This window comes from Trachemys scripta, chromosome 22, assembly GCF_013100865.1.
Source record: "Trachemys scripta elegans isolate TJP31775 chromosome 22, CAS_Tse_1.0, whole genome shotgun sequence".
Lineage (NCBI taxonomy): Eukaryota > Metazoa > Chordata > Testudines > Emydidae > Trachemys > Trachemys scripta.
This window is the reverse complement of record NC_048319.1, coordinates 1,112,538-1,130,872: the sequence shown is the minus strand read 5'-3', so window position 1 is coordinate 1,130,872 and position 18,335 is coordinate 1,112,538. Positions and strand designations below refer to the sequence as shown.

Here is an 18,335-nt window from a genome sequence, read left to right as displayed (position 1 = left end):
CAGGGCTGGGAGCGCTCTGCACTGCAAGAGGAGTCCTGGCGAGCAGCAATGGCGCACTGGGGCCCAGCACAACGGCCAAGCACATGTAAGCGAGGGAGGGAAGCCTCAGGTTCTACTCCTGTAAAGGGTTGGGGCCTATCTTCTAGCACCCTCCTCGGTGTAGCTTATGTGATACATTCTGGATTTTAAACCTCCCTTAAGAGAAGATCTCATCTCTAGCACTAATGCACGGAACCTCCAGGCCCAACCCTGTCAAATATTAGCATAAGGCAGTTGGGCCTAGGAGCCTTAATGTAAGTAAGTTGACCAGCAGTGATCCTAAGTCACAAGATGCCTTGAGATCTTATTAAAACAACAAGGAGTCCGGTGGTACCTTAAAGACTAACAGATTTATTTGGGCATAAGCTTTCATGGCATTATATACTGACACGTGAAGAGAAGGGAGAACCAGTGCACAAGATCTTATTGTGCAAAATGCAGTTTTGCTGCGATCTTGCATAAAACGCTGATTGGCAACCACGAGAAGTCAGTTGATACTGGTTTTGGGGTATTTTGAGATAGCAACCTCAGCAGGTGCATAGCTGCAGGATTACCATAGTAACCAGCTGATGTATGTGCTAACAAGTTTGGGATAATTCATGTACTCGCCTATAGGCTAAGGACACCCTGACATGATGAGAGTGAGGAAGTTAGTTATGGGCAAAAGAGGCAAAACACTTAGGAATATTCATGGCAGCCAGCAGACCCTATAATAGGCCCATCTCTGATCTAGGCCCACTCCACCCTCACCCCACAATGGTGGCTCCTACCTCACGGGCTGCACCCGGCTCCCTACTCTGAGCATTGCGACTGGCACATGGGGTCACAGCGCCACTCTGGTTTGGCCCAGCCCCCTCTGTCATGATGTGGGGGGGTGGCTGGGCCAAACCTGGGTGGCTCTGTCACACCACCACTCGTTTGGGGGGCCCTCTCTGGGCCAGGGTGTAGCAGGCCTCATTCCCTGATGTTTGTAAAGGGCTTGAGACCCTTGGCTGGAAGGTGCCTCTAAGGCTACATCTCCCCTGCAAAACAAACCAACAGCACAACAGAGTCTCAGAGCCCTGGTCAACTGACTCTGGATTCGCAAGACTCCAAACAGCCATGGAGACATTCTCGCTCAGGCTGGAGCTTGGCCTCTGAGACCCAACCCTCTGACTGGGTGTCAGAACCTGAACAGGAACGTCTGCACTTCTAGTTCTAGCCCTGTAGCATGAGTTTGAGTCAGCAGACTGGGGCTCTGAGACGGGCGCTGTCGTGGGGTTTGTTGGTTTGATTGCAGTGTAGACATACCCTAAGAGCCCAAGAGGTCAGACTCACGTAGAGAGAGTCTTCTAGGGTGAACAGCAGTAATGGCCACTCACTTCAAGTCTAGACACAGGGAACTGGCATGAGGGGGAAATTTCAAACACATTTTACATAAAACTTAGCTTCTTGTAAACTTTCCTGAGGGCTTTGTCCTCTCCCCAGGCACGTTTGCTAATTACTTCTTTATTTAAACAAAGAGGTTTTTCTATCCTGGCCCATCTTCTCCTCTTGTGGATCCTCCAGTGACACTGCTGTGCTGAATTTATTACAGTCACAGTTATTTCTACAGCAGGCCGTGGTATCATAAGCAAGGGATCATGCCAGGATCCGATCAAAGGGGAAGCTAGGGCTTAAGGGAACGATTTCATCAGAGGAGGAATCGCAGCTCCGTGTTCTCCTCATAATGAAAGCGCCTCTTTAAAGAGATTAGTTTTTCTCTGAAATAACCTTGCCTTAGAAATCCTAAATAAATCAGGGACGGAAAATCCCACCCAGAAATGCCAGCATCAGAAAAACTAGGAGAAGTTTCTTCATGCACGGCAAACACACTCACCCATCCCTACAAACGCGTGCACATACACACACACACACACACACACACACGGAGTCAAACTCTGGATATAAGAGACGTTCAAACACACACACTCATGCACACCTGGATGTGTCAGGCAGATTCTCATCTCAGTTACGCTGGAGTAAATCTGCAGTAACTAAACTGATGTCAGTGCGTGATAGAGATGGACTCCAGTGTGGGGTCCGTAAGAACACAATGCTTTTGCTTACTTTGCTCTTCTCTCTCCGCTTTCTACGTGTGGTGATCTTGTGGCTTTGGTGATGCATCCCCGAAGTGACTGAACAGAGTGGTGCACATATCAAAGTGGAATCGTTTTTTCTGTTTCTCTTTTGCTTTTGGTAAGAGTGAGGCATGTAATGACACCTCAGTTTCTGCTCCAATGTGTGAGCACCTTTAGTATGCATGGGGAAATTTTTCACCTTTTATGAGAAACGCGAGTGCCAGATGAGTTGTCAGAGATTGCTCTGAGTCCAGGAGCTCTGTGAGGCTCGGGAGGGTCACTGTTCATGGAGTAAAGTCAGCAAGTGCTGAGCCCTCGGTGCCTGTTCCCCTCGGTTACTGTGTGGGAGCAACGGGACAGACGATGAGTTGGCTGCTGTTGCTGGCTGCGCTAGTGCTGAGCGGTAAGTGATTCTGTGGTATACGGAGATTAAAGATACCGTTAAAAGAACCATCAGAGGAGCGATGCTGGATGATAACGAGGCTTCCCCTCTACTTACTCTCACTCTCACAGACGGGGGTTTAGCTGTAAATCGTTGCTGTTTTGGGTTGGGGGATTATGTCTAAAGCAACAGGGACAGGGTCACAACTCAATTACAAGGGCTCAGTGCGGAGAATCTGCCCTGGGCAAAAGGGAGCAGGAGCCACTGGAAAAGTTTCTGCGGTTCCGCCACGGGCCGAAGTCCTTCTAAAGCAGCTTTCCCAGAATGCGTATGAGGCTGGTGCAGCTGGGAGGAGATGAACCCTCCATTTCAGGAGCCCGTATTTTCTGGCCAACGTCTGTTACGTTTGGACCTGCATCTGAATTCCTGAAAGTGGCAACGGTTGGGTTAGTTATTCCTAGGCTGCGTGTCTCTAGTGCAGAGAGCTGAGCTGGCCTGGCAGCGGGACTGGTCAGGGGAGCTGCATTTCCTGATCACCTTACTCCTATCGCTGCTTTTTTCCCCTTCCTTTTTGTTGTCCTGACCCGAATCTCCCCACAATGGCACAAGCCCCCCCGAGATGTCTCGTTCATAGTGCCCTGGGGACACTCAAAGGTGCTGCAGTGCCAGGCCTTGCTCCTGGCTGGGGGAAAGTGTCCGATTCTTCACAATCATTCTGCAGTGAGAAATGAGCTTCCAGTCCCCTGAGAGGCAGAGGGGGAGGAAAGAGTCTTTGCTCAGCACCTAGCCCGTGAGTGCACCCAGCCTTATTGAGTTGGAGATGGCCAGCTGCCTGGATCCTATGGCACCCCTCAAGAGGTCGTCTAGTCCAGTCCCCTGCCCTCAAGGCAGGACTAAGTATCTGGATCAACCCTGACAGGTGTTTGTCTAAAAAATCTCCTATGATGGAGATTCCACAACCTCCCTAGGCAATTTATTCCAGTGCTTAACCACCCTGACAGTTAATTTTTCCTAATTTCCAACCTAAACCTCCCTTGCTGCAATTTAAGCCTGTTGCTTCTTGTCCTATCCTCAGGGTTAATAAGAACAATTTACCTGCCTCCTCCTTGTAACAACCTTTTACGTACCTGAAAACTGTTACCATGTTCCATGTTCCCCTCTGTCTTCTCTTTTCCAAACTAAACAACCCCAGTTTTTTCAATCTTCCCCCATAGGTCATGTTTTCTAGACCTTTAATCATTTTTGTTGCTCTTCTCTGGACTTTCTTCAGTTTGTCCACATCTTTCCTGAAATGTGGCGCCCAGAACTGGACACAATACTCCAGTTGAGCCCTTATCAGCGCGGAGTAGAGCGGAAGAATTACTTATCGTGTCTTGCTTACAATACTCCTCCTAATACATCCCAGAATGATGTTGGGTTTTTTTTGCAACAGTGTTACACTGTCAAGTCATATTTAGTTTGTGATCCATTATGACCCCCAGATCGCTTTCCACTATACTCCTTCCTAGGCCGTCATTTCCCATTTTGTATGTGTGCAACTGATTGTTCCTTCCTAAGTGGAGTACTTTGCATTTGTCCTTATTCAATTTCATCCTATTTACTTCAGACCATTTCTCCAGTTTGTCGAGATCATTTTGAATTTTAATCCTGTCCTCCAAAGCACTTGCAACCCCTCCCAGCTTGGTATCGTCCGCAAACACTATCAGTGTACTCTCTATGCCATTATCTAAATCATTGATGAAGATATTGAACAGAACTGGGAACCCTGTGGGACCTCACTCAATATGCCCTTCCAGCCTGACTGTGAACCACTGTCTGGAAACGGTTTTCCAACCAGTTTTGCACCCACCGTATAGTAGCTCCATCGAGGTTGTACTTCCCTAGTTTGTTTATGAGCAGGTCATGCGAGACAGTATCAAGAGACTTACTAAAGTCAAGATATACCACATCTACCGCTTCCCCCCATCCACAAGGCTTATTACGCTTTCAAAGAAAGCTATTATCGGCAGGACACAGCCTGCAGCTACTGGCCTTTTTACACAACCTGCCTGAAACTGTTACAAAAGCAATAAGAACAAACAAAATTGCATTGCATGTCACAAATGAAAATTATTCCTCCACCCAGGCTATCCCAACGCAACACCTGGGGAGCTGTGGTCCCGTAAGTCATAGGGGCTGTAGCTACCTAGTGCCTTTCAGACAGAGGTGATTTTCTTCTGGGGATCTGATGCGCTCACCAGGACTTTGAGCAGAGAGAAACAGAAGCCTTGCAAGGGGGCAGTGTAAACCACACACATTCTTCCCCCCTCCCACACACCTCATGCAAACACAAATGCCACATAGACCTTATCTCTTACTCCACATGCAAACAGAATCTCTCTCTCTCCTCCCCAATCTCTCCCTCTGCCCCATACGAACTCATACACTCATACACCACCTGCACATGTTCTTTAGCATACACAGAGGCACCAGTCACAGTCCCTCACGTACTCTCTCTCTCTCCCATACACCCTTGGACATACCCCTGCACACACAGACACACTTGCAGTTTGGAAGCATCAAACCCTTCTTACCTTTCCTGCAGAGAAGGGCAGATCTGCTGTGGACTTGGGGGGCTTGCTTCATTTTAGCCTGTGGCTAATGGAGAGGGTACAGGTGCTTTCCCCAGTTAGACGGGCTGAAAGCAGGCTTCCCACAGAGCCCCAGATGATCCCATAGTCTTTCTTGCACTTGGGGGGGGGACGGGACATATCTCTGAAGGCTTGAAAACCCGAAAGACAGACAAAGAAGTGGAGGTAAATGCTGGTCCCGGCCACTGCAGCATGTGCTGCGAGCAGAGGAAGAAGGCGTGCTGCAGATGCTCACCCCTGTGCTGGGGTTTAGCCCATTACCATTATCAGGCAGCCCAAGGCTAGAATCGAAGGCCAGGCCCGGAAAAGTGCCTCTCTCTTTGTCACAGGCACAGCCCATTGTTGTGTAGGGCAGTTCCTATGGATCCTGGTAAAGTTTTGCCCTGGACCTTGAATCCAGCTCCAGAGGGCAGGGTCACTTGGCAGGGAGTGAAAACCTGCAGCCCATTGTGTGGGCAGGCGGAAAGGAAAACAACACTTTGGCAAACCCCTGAGTTTCTGTAGCCTAAGTGGTTCCTGCCAGTCCCTGCCCTGTACAGACACTGGCACCAGCCTCCTACACATAGTCCTGGTAATTCCTAACACTGAACATCTGCTAAGGAAATCGAACAGGAAAGAACAACTCCAACTGAATCTTTGTATCCCGCAGGCTCCACGGAGGATCCGGATTTGGTTTGCTACAGGAACTGCATTCAATGCAATTTCACCTGCGCTTGGAGAGCTAAGGCCACGTCAGGAAATGCCACCTATATTCTTAAGTTCTGGTGAGTCGGAAGCCCCAACAGTGGGACCACATGAGTGGGAAGGATAGTGCTGTGAGGACGCTGCCTGCCTACCTGATGGGCACAATAGAGATGGATAGGTAGATCAAGCAAATAAAAACCCACCTGCATCATGCCCCAGGGAGTGGGTGGTGGTGATGGAGAAGGTATCATTGCGCATCTCAAAGCACACAAAATGAACTCACTAGTACGTTTTTGGGATGTCAGGTAATGAGATGGATGATGGATAGAAGGCAGAGAAGGCAACAGGGGACAGAAAGACAGAAATCCACTGGAGGGGAGGGTAAGTGGAATGCCAGTGAAGGTGATGGGGTAGGTAGGATCTGGACAGGGAGGTGGGGAACTTAGCATTCATCCATCTCCCTAAATTCTCTGCCAGGACCCTGTACATAGGCACTAGAAACAAGCGAGAGTTCCTGCGCGGAAGCCTGCAGACAGTTTGTACATGTGGAAGGTGAAGATATTTGAATGCCAGGCGGCCTGAGCACGCAGCCAGAGGGATAAGACTCAGCACTGGGGCTGCAGAGTGTGCGCGTTAGGCCCTCTGGCTCAAGCATAGGGAAGAGGGTGGAGACAAGCAGATTGGCTCGCTCCCTTCCATCACCGCTGGCCATGTTGCCCTGAACTGTGCCTGGCACAGCCGGCGCAGGCCTCGCTCAGACACACTCAGGATCTAGCCCGGTTAGAGTAAGGCAGCAGGTGGGCCTTTGCCAAGAGCAGGGGGTTCCAGCTTTCCTCCCTGGGCAAGGCTGGCTAGAGCAATGCAAGGCCTGGGTAACAATGGGTAGCAGCGGCACTATGGCACCGCACACCGGACACGCTGCAGTCAATAACGGACCCACCCTGGCACTGCAGCAACCAGCTTTCTTCCTTCCGAAGTTATCACAGCACCCATCCCTGCGAGGAATTCAACGCAGCGTCCTCCACTCACTACCGCTTTTCTTATCGGAAACTGCGGCTCCTCCTGAACCTCACCGCCTGGGTGGAATCCCACAGTGGAGGCAGAGTTGAGAGGACCCAGAACATCACTTTGCAACTGGAGAATGCCAGTAAGCGTCCCTCTGAAGTGTGCTTTCTTTGTAACACTGGCCCTTGCTGGGGCGGGGGCTAATGCCAGCTCCCTTGCTGCTGCCGCTGGGTTAGCAGGGGGCCGCAAGAGCCTCCTTAGGAAGCAAACAGCTGCTTCCCTGTGATGCAAAATCTACAGCTTGTGAAAGCAGCTGGACTGACATCCTTGGTCCTGCCCAAAGGACGACAGTGGCAGGGGAGGCTCCACATGTTATCCCGCCACTGTGTCCCCCAGCTCTGCCCCAGATGGGGCTAGCAGAAGAGAGGAGCTCAGTTTCCACAGCCATTTAGCTCTGGGCCTCTCTCCTGGGTCTCCCAACATGGCAGCAGGCAGCTGGTGGCACCTGTGCTGGGGTTTTCTGTGACATGGACACCACCATGTTTGTGTGCGCACACGTGCATATATGTATGTGCACACATGTGATCTGTTTCTGAGGTTCCCTTGGCCCTGTTGAATCACACACCCCCTCCACCCATCTGCCCCACCTATTACAAGCCCCAATAACTCCGATTGTCACATTGTAATTCCAGTCAAATTGGATCCGCTGCCGCCTGATCAAATAACATTCTCTAAATCCAATGGTACCCTGACGCTGACACTGCAGCAGCTAGATAACTGGACTGTCAGATACGAACCGTTACGAAGGGAAGCTCGGTACAGACGGATGAAGGGCACTGAATGGACACAGGTGGGTGGAACAGACACAGTGACCTGCCCTCAGAAAAGTGAAGTCCCAAGGGGCAGGGATGCTAAGGCGGGTGACCCCAACCCTGCTCAGGCTCACGACATCTCCTCCCAGTAATCCCACGGTGAGGACACTGGTTGTGGAAGCTGATGGTCATTAATGGTCATTACCATTATGTAAGTACGTCTAGCGCACCCAGGGCCTGAGCAGCTCAGTGCCCTGGTGACGTATTTCCCGCAGCCCAGCTGCTCCTTCCATCTGTTTCGTTGAATAATAACGTCTCCCCTTCTTTCCCAGGGATGGATTATGCTCTCACACGTGACAGGATCTCGGGCTTGTTGGCAGGGATTACATAGGAGGAAAAACCCAGATAATAATAATAAAACCCCGCAGTTTGTTTCCAGTGAAGTCGTTCTCAGACACTGCACCGGCCAACAGCACCCAGGCCCCAGCACCCCACACCAGCGCTGGGGGGTGGGGCTAGTGAGGGCCTGAGAGGCCAGTTAGTCTCTTGGGCTCACCTGAGCAGGAGGACCAGGGTTAACAGAGCGAAGTCCAGCACTAGAGAGCCAAGCAGCTGAGAGCAGAAAGGGGCTGCTGGGGAAGGAGGCTGCAGTCGGTCCCTGGGATGAGGGAGATGTCAGGGACAAGGAGAGACTCCAAGGGGAGAGAAAGCCCAGAGATCCTGCCCTGGAGGAAGGACTCTGGCAAGAGGCATGGCAGGGGTGAAGTAGCCACAGGGAGTAGAGGAAGCTCCAGTGGCAAACCCAGAAAGAGGCAAGAGGAGAGAGAGGCTGGGCAGGAAGGAGCCCAGGGAAACAGCAACAAGGACTGGAACTGAGCAGACCTGATTGCTGGGTCCCTGGGCTTGAACTGATGTAGAGGGTGGGCCCGGGTTCCCCTGCCAGCCACTGGTGTCAGGGCATAGAGCCCCGAGCTGGGGCTGAACGCCATCTGGAGATAATCATTTGGAGAGTTGTCCTATTGGGCTTTGTAATCCCGGCAGAGGTGGATTAAACAGTGACCAGGCCAGAGGGCCAGAACTTGGATGCTTGCTCCCAAGTTCTCATTGTTTAGCACTGCGATCCGCACTGTTCTGGGATGGAGCAGGTGCCTCGATCCTTCTCACAGAGCAATGAAACCGCAGGAGTTGCTCCTGCGGAGAAAGTGCCAGCTTTGCCCCGGACGGTCTCAGACTCTCTCTCTCCTGCTGTATTTGTTTTGCAGAAAACTCCTTGCAGGAGGCTCATAAGAGGTGGGTTCCCCACCACCAAAGCACTTTCCAAGAACACGTGAATGGCCACACTGGGTCAGACCAACGGTCCGTCTAGCCCAGTGTCCTGTCCTCCAACAGTGGCCGGTGCCAGATGTGTCAGAGGGAGTGAACAGAACAGGGCAGTCATTGAGCATCCATCCCGTCGCCCAGTCCTAGCTTCCGGCAGTCAGAGGTTTAGGGACACTCAGTTCATGGGGTTGTGTCCCTGACTATCTTGGCTAATAGCCATTGCTGGACCTGTCCTTCATGAACTCATCTAATCCTTTTTTGAACCCAGTTATACTTTTGGCCTTCACAACATCCCTGACAATGAGTTCCACAGGGCGGCTGGGTGCTGTGTGAAGAAATACTGCCTTTGTATAAGCCTTGTCCGGTTTGTTTTTAGGTGGCGTGTCAGACACGAGGTGAATACAAGGGTAACATCATCACAGGTCAGCTTATCATACTGTACCCTCGCAGATACAGTCAATGCCGTTTCAAGCTCTTGCTCCCAGCACAGTGAGAGAAACACCTGCTGGGAAGGCCTGGGGACGCTCCCTGCACCTTCTGCCCAAGAGTTCCTCTCGATATCACTGCACGTTCCTAGGAGAGGAGCCCTCTCTGCCTCCGAATCAACACCGCTATTGCCCAGCTCTGGTTTATGTATGAACCAGATTTGTGCGGCTGCTCACAGCCTCTAAGCCCTTGCGCTGAGTCCCCACGTCCCACAAAAACCCCCTCGGAAGCGCCAGGGGAACGGATACACAGCCCTCAAAGGGAGAGAAACTGAGAGCGGGTGTCATTAGAGGAAAGCGGTGGCAAAACCTCTGTTCTGTGAGACACGCTGCAGCTGGGGGAGTGCCCAGTCGCCTCCTCTCTCCACCCTCTGCTCCTTTCCAGGCATTCAGAATTACAGCTGCTGATCAAATCCATGCACTGCCAGTCACTCAAACCCCCAACTGCTCCTTCACGCTCTTGCTGGGCGGTAATTTCTCATCTGACACGAGCGTGGCCTTAAGCCCCCAGTAGCACCAAGAGTAGTGTCCCATGAATTCCGTTCTGATGCTCAAGGGACCCAAGCCTCTCTGACCCCACAGGCCCAGGCTTCGGCTCCATGGCAGCCAGAAGGGCACGGTGCACACACGAAACTGAAAACTCCTGCTGGATTGTTCACTCAGTCCCCACTGTCTTGGTTTGCTTTAGTGATATGCAACTTGGGAACAACAGCAGCCTGCGAAGTCCAGATTCGGCACAAAACAGCCCATTGGAGCAGCTACTGGAGCGACTGGAGCAAATCCATCTTTGTTCCTGAGGGTGCGAGATTTCACATGGTTCACTCTGTGGGCTGAAGGGCTTAGAAGAGAGGCTGCCTTTGGGGGAGGGGAGGAAAATGAAGTTAGGCAAGAAGTGGCAGCTGAGGGGAGGAAAGCCAGGGGGCAGGACTTTGCAGAGATAAACGAACAGGTGGCCAGAATTCCCTGCTGTTGTTCCAGAAATTCCAGAGGTGAATTACACGGTGGGGAGACTCGGGAGGAACGGGCAGAGAAACGTGACATTCCATTGGCAGGTAATGCAGTGTGTGGATGGGACACAGCTCCACCACCAGACACACGCAGTCAGGTCCGGGGACCCTGTCACAATGCAGTTCCCGTGCGCAGTGTGAATGGGGCCCTCAGGTGGTGCTTTAACTCCCCTGTGACAGGGCTACGTCTTGTCCAATCAGGATGCAAGCTGTAGTGCCGACATCCTCCCCGACTCAGAGCCCAGATGGGTCTGTGATGTGTTCAATCTGATGGTGGTTACGGCCGCAGTAACACAGCAGCTGTGACAGCAGCTTGCTGGCCACTGAATGAGGCCTGCAAACAAGCCCAGACTGCATGAGCATTTACCCAAGACACACACACACAGCGTGCTTCAGGGGAGCCAGGATCTCGTCACTTACTGTCACCTTTCCAAACCCCTGTCAGGAAGCCCGTGAGGAGCAGTGGAAAGTCACTTACATGCTGGCTCTCTACATGCCAGCGTGCAGGTGCACAGAGCTGAAGAAGGAGGTCCCTGAAAAGGACGAGACGACGCTGACCTTGGCTCTCTCTGGGGCAGAGTATCACCTTTCTATGAGCGCATCTAACCCAGCAGGGAGAGGTCCTGTGCAGACGTATCGCATTCCTCCAGAATATCGCACAGGTACAGAGACCTTGGCTCCCCCTCCCGGCCTCGGACCAGCGGTCCGTCCAAAGAGCCACTACCCTAACAAGTCTCCTGAAAGGACCAGACCCATTCACTGCTGGCCCTGCTGCCGTGGCCCCAGACAGGGACTGAAGACAGAGCATTGGGTTCCATGGCATAGCAACTCACAGCCATTTCCCTGGGTTATTTCCTTCTTTGGGATTTTAACTAACTGCATCCCCAAAGCTCTCCATGTTGTGAGGCCTCTGCCAGGGAGACAAGAGCCCACATCTCCCTCTCTGAGCAACTGCAGGATCAGGGCTTTGGGTAGATGGCGAACAGAGAACTAGACTGTGCCCCTGCCCCAGTGCTTCCTGCCCCTGGATGCCATGAATTTGGTGCCATGTCTTCATGCCGTTGGTGCCGTGTTTCTGCTGAAATGTCTCCTTGTATTTCCTCCCAGAAATGAGCTTTCTGAACATCAGCTCGGCTGGCAGCAGCGTGACAGTGCAGTGGGCAGCAAAGACCAATGGGACCTTCTACTGCTTTGAGAAGCAATCCCTGGAAGAGCCGCAGGAGGACCAAGAGGAATGTTTCCACAAACAATTATTTGAAAAGGACAGCTATGTGAATACAGGTAACAAGGACAAAACCCATCTCTTTAACATACCTTTCTTCAGCCTCCCTCTCCCAGCGCCCTCCCAACGGGGACCCTCCTCTTCTGCTAGTTGTTTGGAAACTAAATGCCCCTGTGGTAACAGCCGGCCTGATCCAAAACCCCGGCAGTCAGCCTGAATCTCTGCATCAGAGTCGGGAAGAGTCAGGGTGAGGCAAGTGCATGGTTCGATCTGGTGCCAAAGCCAGCCGTGCTTTCCAAGTTCAATTTGCAGATGAGCCCAGCTGTCATTTGGGGCCTGTCCATGTTTTGGCCTCTCACAGTGTTCCTTTACGTATGCTGGAAACTCACTCGACTTGGCGAAGTCGGGAAATCAGCTGAGATATGCAGCCTGCCTCTCAGTGACTGTTGTGGCCCAGTCCTAGTCACACCGTGGCGCAGCCAGGCCCTCCCCTGGGGATCAGGCAGTGCAGACAGAAAGGTCACTCCCATCCCCTTATCTGAGGGGGGGTGTGTGGGGAGGTTTGATGATGTCTCCTGGTTTTATGCTCCAGGGACAGTGAAACCCAGGAAGTGTTACAGAATTGCCATTCACGGAGGGGGACCAGAGAAGCACTGGACGTTCGGTTCCATGTACCACTTTGCTACAAACAGTAAGTCTGCATATGGTGTGTTTCCACTGGGGAAGGGCAAGACCCACTAAAACTGCTTTTATTACACAAGTTCTGGGCAGAGTGTGATTCACAGATGACCTGGGGTAGGCAGGGTCTGTGATCATCAGAAGAGAGGGGCTGATGGTGGAATTATTTCTTTTTAAATGCATTGTTCGGGGGAGGGATTCTTTTCTCATGTTCTAAAAATTGGCCAGTTGCAAGTAGTAATAACCCCTCCCAGAGCCGAAACACCCCTCCCTCCATGGAGCCTTCTGCCCTCACCCAGGGAGCAAGAAATTATTCGTTATGGCCCTGCGCGAAACGTGCTACGCCCCTCAGAGAAACAAACAAAGCCACAGTCCCTGCCCTGCAGAATGGACCATCTCAGTTTTACATAGGGTTACCATACGTCCGGTTTTTCCCGGACATGTCCGGCTTTTTGGTAATCAAACCCCATCCGGGGGGAATTGCCAAAAAGCCGAATATGTCCGGGAAAATACCGGCCGGGCACTTCCCCTCCCGCGGCTGCTCTGCTCCTCCCCTGACTCTTCGGTTCTGTTTAAGAGCCGAGCTGCCTGAGCGCTACTGGCTTCGGGCAGCCCCCTGGCCTCCGGACCCCAGCCGCCGGCCGGGCACTTCCCCTGCCGGGTTCCAGCTGCTCTGCTCCGGCGGCGCAGGGTCCAGAGGCAAGGGGGCTGCCCGAAGCCGGTAGGGCTCCAGCAGCTCGGCTCTTAAACAGAGCCTAAGAGTCAGGGGAGGAGCACAGCCGCCGGAGCCCGGGAGGGGAAGTGCTCGGCTGGGGGCGCAGGGTCCGGAGGCATAGGGGCTGCCCAAAGCTCGAGCGCTACCGGCTTCACTGTTTGCCGGGCAGCCTCCAGACCCTGCGCCCCCGGCTGGGCGTTTCCCCTCCCGGGCTCCAACTGCACTGGGGAAGCGCCAGCCGGGGTCCAGGGTCTGGGGGCTGCCTGGCAAACCGTGAAGTCAGTAGCGCTTGGGGAGCCCTTTTCGCGTGGCTGGGAGGGAGGAGGGGGAGTTAGGGCGGGGACTTTGGGGAATGGGCGGAGTTGGGATGGGGAAGGGGTGGAGTTGGGGCGGGGCTGGGGTGGGAAAGGGGCGGGGCCAGGGCTCGGTGGAGCGTCCTCTTCTTTATTTTTTTAAATATGGTAACCCTAGTTTTACATCACGCAATAAGTGCATGACAAGAACAGATGCAAGAGGGCAAGGGGAAGTCCTCCCCAGCCCTACACAAGGGGCCTTTCCCAAACCCGCATGGCTCGCAGGGTGGCTCTTCAGAGCACTGGTCTGTATTCGTGGGAAAGCAAGATGCCCGTATAATCCTCACTCCGCAGAGGCAGGAATTCTTTAGGGACAAGCAGCCCTCTAAGGGTTCAGTTTGTGTTCAAGCAAAGGCTGAAGACTCATGTTGTCAATTCTTATTTTCCCTAAACCATTCAGTTTGTCTCTTGTGATCCAGTGAACTGAAGGTAGCAGGTTATGGGCAGATGACATGAGCCAGGATGAGAAGATCCATGGCTTCCCGGCCTGTTTTCTAGCTGGGAATCCATGTGCACTCAGCCAATTACTGCTTTTCTTTCCTACCTCTCCTTTCACAGCTTCTTTGGATGGGCCCATTCAGATCCGGAACATCACAGCGAACTCTGCTTTCCTGCTGTGGAAGCCGTCACCGCTCTCCCAATGCCCCGGCATGCTGAAGAAATACATTATCTGCTACACAAGCGAGCAGGACAACGGAACGGCATGTGAGTGTGAAACACTTCGCTTTGCCTTTCTCCCTTCCAACGCGTTACCGACCCCAGCGGGCTGCGGCATGGCCAGGCTCACAGGCGGGCAGTCCGCATGACCGAGCTGGGCAGAAATCAGCCAGTGAGCGCACCTGATTCTTTTGTCTCCTGCTCTAAAACGGTCAGTGAGTCCATGTGCCAAATCGATCTAGGGACAGGAGTGCAGAGAGAAGCTGGGCAGGGCAGGGAGAGAGAAAGAGAGATGGGAGGAAGGAAAGGGGCTGATGGGCCCCTGTTCTGTAGGTGGAGGGTGTGGTAAGCACTTTAAGAATTGAAACTGGGACAAGCTGTTTCAGAAAGAAAGCAGAATTGGGAGGGGTTTCCATGCTGTTGATAGCTCAATTAATCAGTCATCATCTAATCAGGTCATGAAGCGAACTCCTCAGCGACACACTACACCCTCCAGGACCTGCAGCCCAGCACCTCCTATCGAGTTGGGATTCAGGCAGCCACAGCAGACGGAGATGGGCCCTGCAGTCCCCAGCACCTGTTTAAGACCACGAAGCTCGGTAACAGCCAGTGGATCCTTCCCTCCACGTTTGCTTGGCCCCGGGCGGGGACTGAAGTGAACATGTTGCAGGAGCTGTCACAGACTCGTGTTAGAGGGACTCAAGCGGCTCAGGCGGGAGCTGTGCTCTCAAGCCCGCCCATCCCCCCAGGCTCGAGATCCAAGCTACAGCCCGAGCTGCCATGTCCTCACTGCTCGAGCCCCCGCTAGCCCCACTCTCTCCCCCGGGGCTGCTCACTTCCAACTGCAGTGTGGACGTTCCCAGCAGAAACAAGGGCCCAGCACAGGACACCAACTCACGCCTCTCCCGGGAAGGGTGGCGTGCCAAGGAAAGCAACCAGGGATTGTGCTGGGGGAAGGAGACTATCCATGTTCATGCCCTCAGAATGGCCACCTCAAGGCTCAACCATAGGCTAGGCTAGTCCCTTCACTGCCTTCTTGGCTGGGAACGAACGCCAAGTGCTGTCAGCGGGACACTGGGACTGGGGCAGGGTGAGGGATGGTCACTTGTACAAAGCCGGCATGTTTTCCTTGTCCCATGTAATGCCGGTTCCAGAGGGCTCTAAGAGCAGAACTGTGTTTCCTCCTAGGTCCCAACCCTGCAGAGTGGAAGCTCAACCTCAGGTTCCTCAGTATTTTCCTAGGCGTCCCTGTCCTGGCTGTGTTTTACCACTTCATCAAAAAGAGGTGAATGCACGGACTTTGCTCTCCCATTGCTCCCGTTCTCCCTGCCCTTTCGCTCTTCTGCACATTAACCAACCTCTGCTGTCGTCTTCCAGGGCCAAGAAAGTGCTGTTCCCACCTCTGCCCAACCCCATGGACAGCGAAGCCATCAAGTTCCCAGCTGAGGAGATGAGCCAGGTGAGTCTCTGACCCCGAACTCTCACCCCTGGGAAGAAGCTACAGGCCAGGTCTGCTGGGGGGAAGGAAATAACTCATGAGACACAAGTCAGAACATTGTCCGAGGGAGAGCAAAGCTGCATGGGGAGTTGTGATCAAATCAGACATTGCAGCTCTCGTGTAATCGCTGAACAATGTGCCAATAAAATATTAATTTGAACACATCTAACCCCCAAACCCTGCCCCAAAAGGCCTAACATAGGGAGGGAAAGGTCTGGACCATGTGCCATAGATATACAGACCCACAGTTAGCAGCAGGATTTGAAACTGGGTCCCTCAGCTCCCGAACCACAGGTCTTTTCCCACCCAAGTTCAGGAAGCGCTCCCCAAGTAGCAGGCTCTTAGAGTCGCTGTGGCCAGTAGCTAGAGGGAATCCAGTCATAGGCCCTAATTCAGCGTGCTGCACATGTGACCTGTGTCCCAGCAGCCTGGTGGCCCAGGCAGGGTCTGAGAGCTTGGAATTGTGTCGCTTCTTGCCTGAAATGCACCAGGGTCTGTTCTGCCTTCGGCATGTCGACAGGACGGTTTGTACTCAGCGCACAGATGACTGACACACACATGCCGCACATCAGGCTGTTTTGCACTGAATACGTGCTTTGTCCTTTCCAGGTGAAGCCCCGGCTAGGCTTTGTGGAGCCGTCAGAGAAAGTCAGCCCCACAGAACCGCTGGTGACCGAATTTATCTCGGTCAAAGGGGAGCCTGACACGAACACAGAGACTCGCTCGCTGCAGCTCTACGCCGGGACTGAAGAAACGGCAGAGATGTTACAGGCCAAGGAGGGGCAGGCAGGCTCTGAGAATGACCTGCCATTTGAGTATAGAAGGCAGGTGCTTCTGACCCCAGCGGAAGAGGAACAGGAAGAAGATGATTTCAGAGAATTCGCTGGTGTTTGTGGTCAAAATAACCTTGCCGAAGTAGGCACAGGCCCTTTTCAGCCCCACCCAGATGAGGGTGCTGCCCTGGAGCGGACAGGGCTCTCTCGGCCTCTGGTGCAGCTCTCCTTGCTGCTCTCAGACAAGCCCGTCATAATAAAGAGTGGGGGCAGCTTTGACCTTTGACATGATGAGTGAGCCTGGTCACAAGGGTTCAGCTTGGGACAGCCTGGGAAGACCGAGTGTTGCAGTGACCCCATGGTGCAGGACACAGGAGCCTCAGCAGATCTCCTGAGAGACTTCCGACCTCAGCCTCTGTTTTCAGATTTTGAGTGTGAACTCTTTGCCGCAGGGACTGTCTTTTATTACACGCGCCCCAGTCCCACAATGAAATACTGAATAGGAAGACAGGTTTCAGAGCGGTATCCGTGTTAGTCTGTATCAGCAAAAACAATGAGTTGTTTTTACTGAATAGGAAGAATGAACTGTTCAAACATCCTTTATATTTTGATGTGTGAGAAAAGGTCCCATAATCCAGCCATGGTCTCCTATTTTCTAATATTCCAGAGCCCCTTTCCTTGATTAGTATCAGAGGGGTAGCCGTGTTAGTCTGTATCCGCAAAAACAACAAGGAGTCTGGTGGCACCTTAAAGACTAACAGATTTATTTGGGCATAAGCTTTTGCATCTGAAGAAGTGGTTTTTTAAGCCACGAAAGCTTATGCCCAAATAAATCTGTTAGTCTTTAAGGTGCCACCAGACTCCTCGTCATTTCCTTGTTTGATATTCTGTACAGTGGCAATAACTGGTGGTCGTGCTTTTGCAGGCGGGAGTTTCCTTACAGAATGGGGATCATCTCATCACCTAAGAAACCCCCGGAGGTTTGTTCTTGGCACTGATCAGGAACATGAGCATGCTCCTCTGTTTGTAAAGGTCTGTTTCAGGAGACCTTTGCATTCCCTCTGCTGCCCCACACCAAACAACCTCACTTTCAGCAAGAGAGAATCCCTCAGATCACAGGCCTCAGGAGCAGGGTGTGTACTGCTCGCGATAACCATGTACCACTGAGTCTCTGAGTCAGTGTTGGCCTGTGGAGTCAGCCTCGCACAGCAGACCCTATTGGAAAGGATATACCAATCGTTGAACAAAATCATTCCTGGATAAAGACTTTGGTCACTAAAACTGACAAGCTGGTTACAGATCCAAGTCTCTGTTCACTCACTACGCACAGAAGCACAAATACCCAATAATGCCAAATGAGGGGGTGGTTTTAGGATGCAAAAATGGAGACTAGGATCAGCTGGAGACTAACAAACGTATCTTCCTTTCAGACTTGTGCTAGGGTTTGAAGTCAAGTCTTTAGAGCTGAGACTAGTTCACTCAACTGCTGTGCCAATGACCCCTGCCAGTTTAATACTACGAAGCAGTTGTTTGTATAGTACAGGGGTCGGCAACCTTTCAGAAGTGGTGTGCCGAGTCTTCATTTATTCACTCTAATTTAAGGTTTTGCATGACAGTCATACATTTTAACGTTTTTAGAAGGTCTCTTTCTATATGTCTATAATATAGAACTAAACTATTGTCGTATGTAAAGTAAATAAGGTTTTTAAAATGTTTAAGAAGCTTCATTTAAAATTAAATTAAAATGCAGAGCCCCCTGGACTGGTGGCCAGGACCCGGGCAGTGTGAGTGCCACTGAAAATCAGCTTGTGTGCCACCTTCGGCACGCGTTCCATAGGTTGCCTACCCCTGGTCTAGTAGGAAGCTTGGAGAGCACCAGTATGCCACACACAGTAATTGGAGCAAATCCTCGACTCAGAGTTTATTCCGTGAGTGCAGCTCAGAGACTAGCTTTCATGTTTCAAGCTTAGGCTGTT

At 52.3% G+C, this 18,335-nt stretch overlaps 1 protein-coding gene across 1 annotated transcript; it reads left to right on the top strand.

The window, feature by feature from the left end:
- The first annotated feature begins 2,275 nt into the window (after positions 1-2,275).
- IL12RB1 (interleukin 12 receptor subunit beta 1) lies at positions 2,276-18,006 on the top strand. The gene is made up of 15 exons (XM_034755602.1): positions 2,276-2,541; positions 5,800-5,914; positions 6,812-6,981; positions 7,532-7,689; positions 9,348-9,393; positions 10,145-10,255; positions 10,435-10,508; positions 10,909-11,125; positions 11,571-11,744; positions 12,278-12,376; positions 13,990-14,136; positions 14,544-14,687; positions 15,277-15,373; positions 15,466-15,547; positions 16,196-18,006. The coding sequence occupies exons 1-15, from the start codon at positions 2,502-2,504 to the stop codon at positions 16,643-16,645; spliced, it is 2,124 nt and encodes a 707-aa protein (XP_034611493.1). The 5' UTR covers positions 2,276-2,501; the 3' UTR covers positions 16,646-18,006.
- The last annotated feature ends 329 nt before the right edge of the window (positions 18,007-18,335 follow it).

Coding starts and splice junctions, on each gene's coding strand:
- IL12RB1 (XM_034755602.1), top strand. CDS start 2,502: ATGAGTTGGCTGCTGTTGCTGGCTGCGCTAGTGCTGAGCG. Junction 7,690..9,347: donor AGGGCACTGAATGGACACAG/GTGGGTGGAACA, acceptor GTTTGTTTTTAG/GTGGCGTGTCAGACACGAGG. Junction 11,745..12,277: donor GGACAGCTATGTGAATACAG/GTAACAAGGACA, acceptor TTTATGCTCCAG/GGACAGTGAAACCCAGGAAG.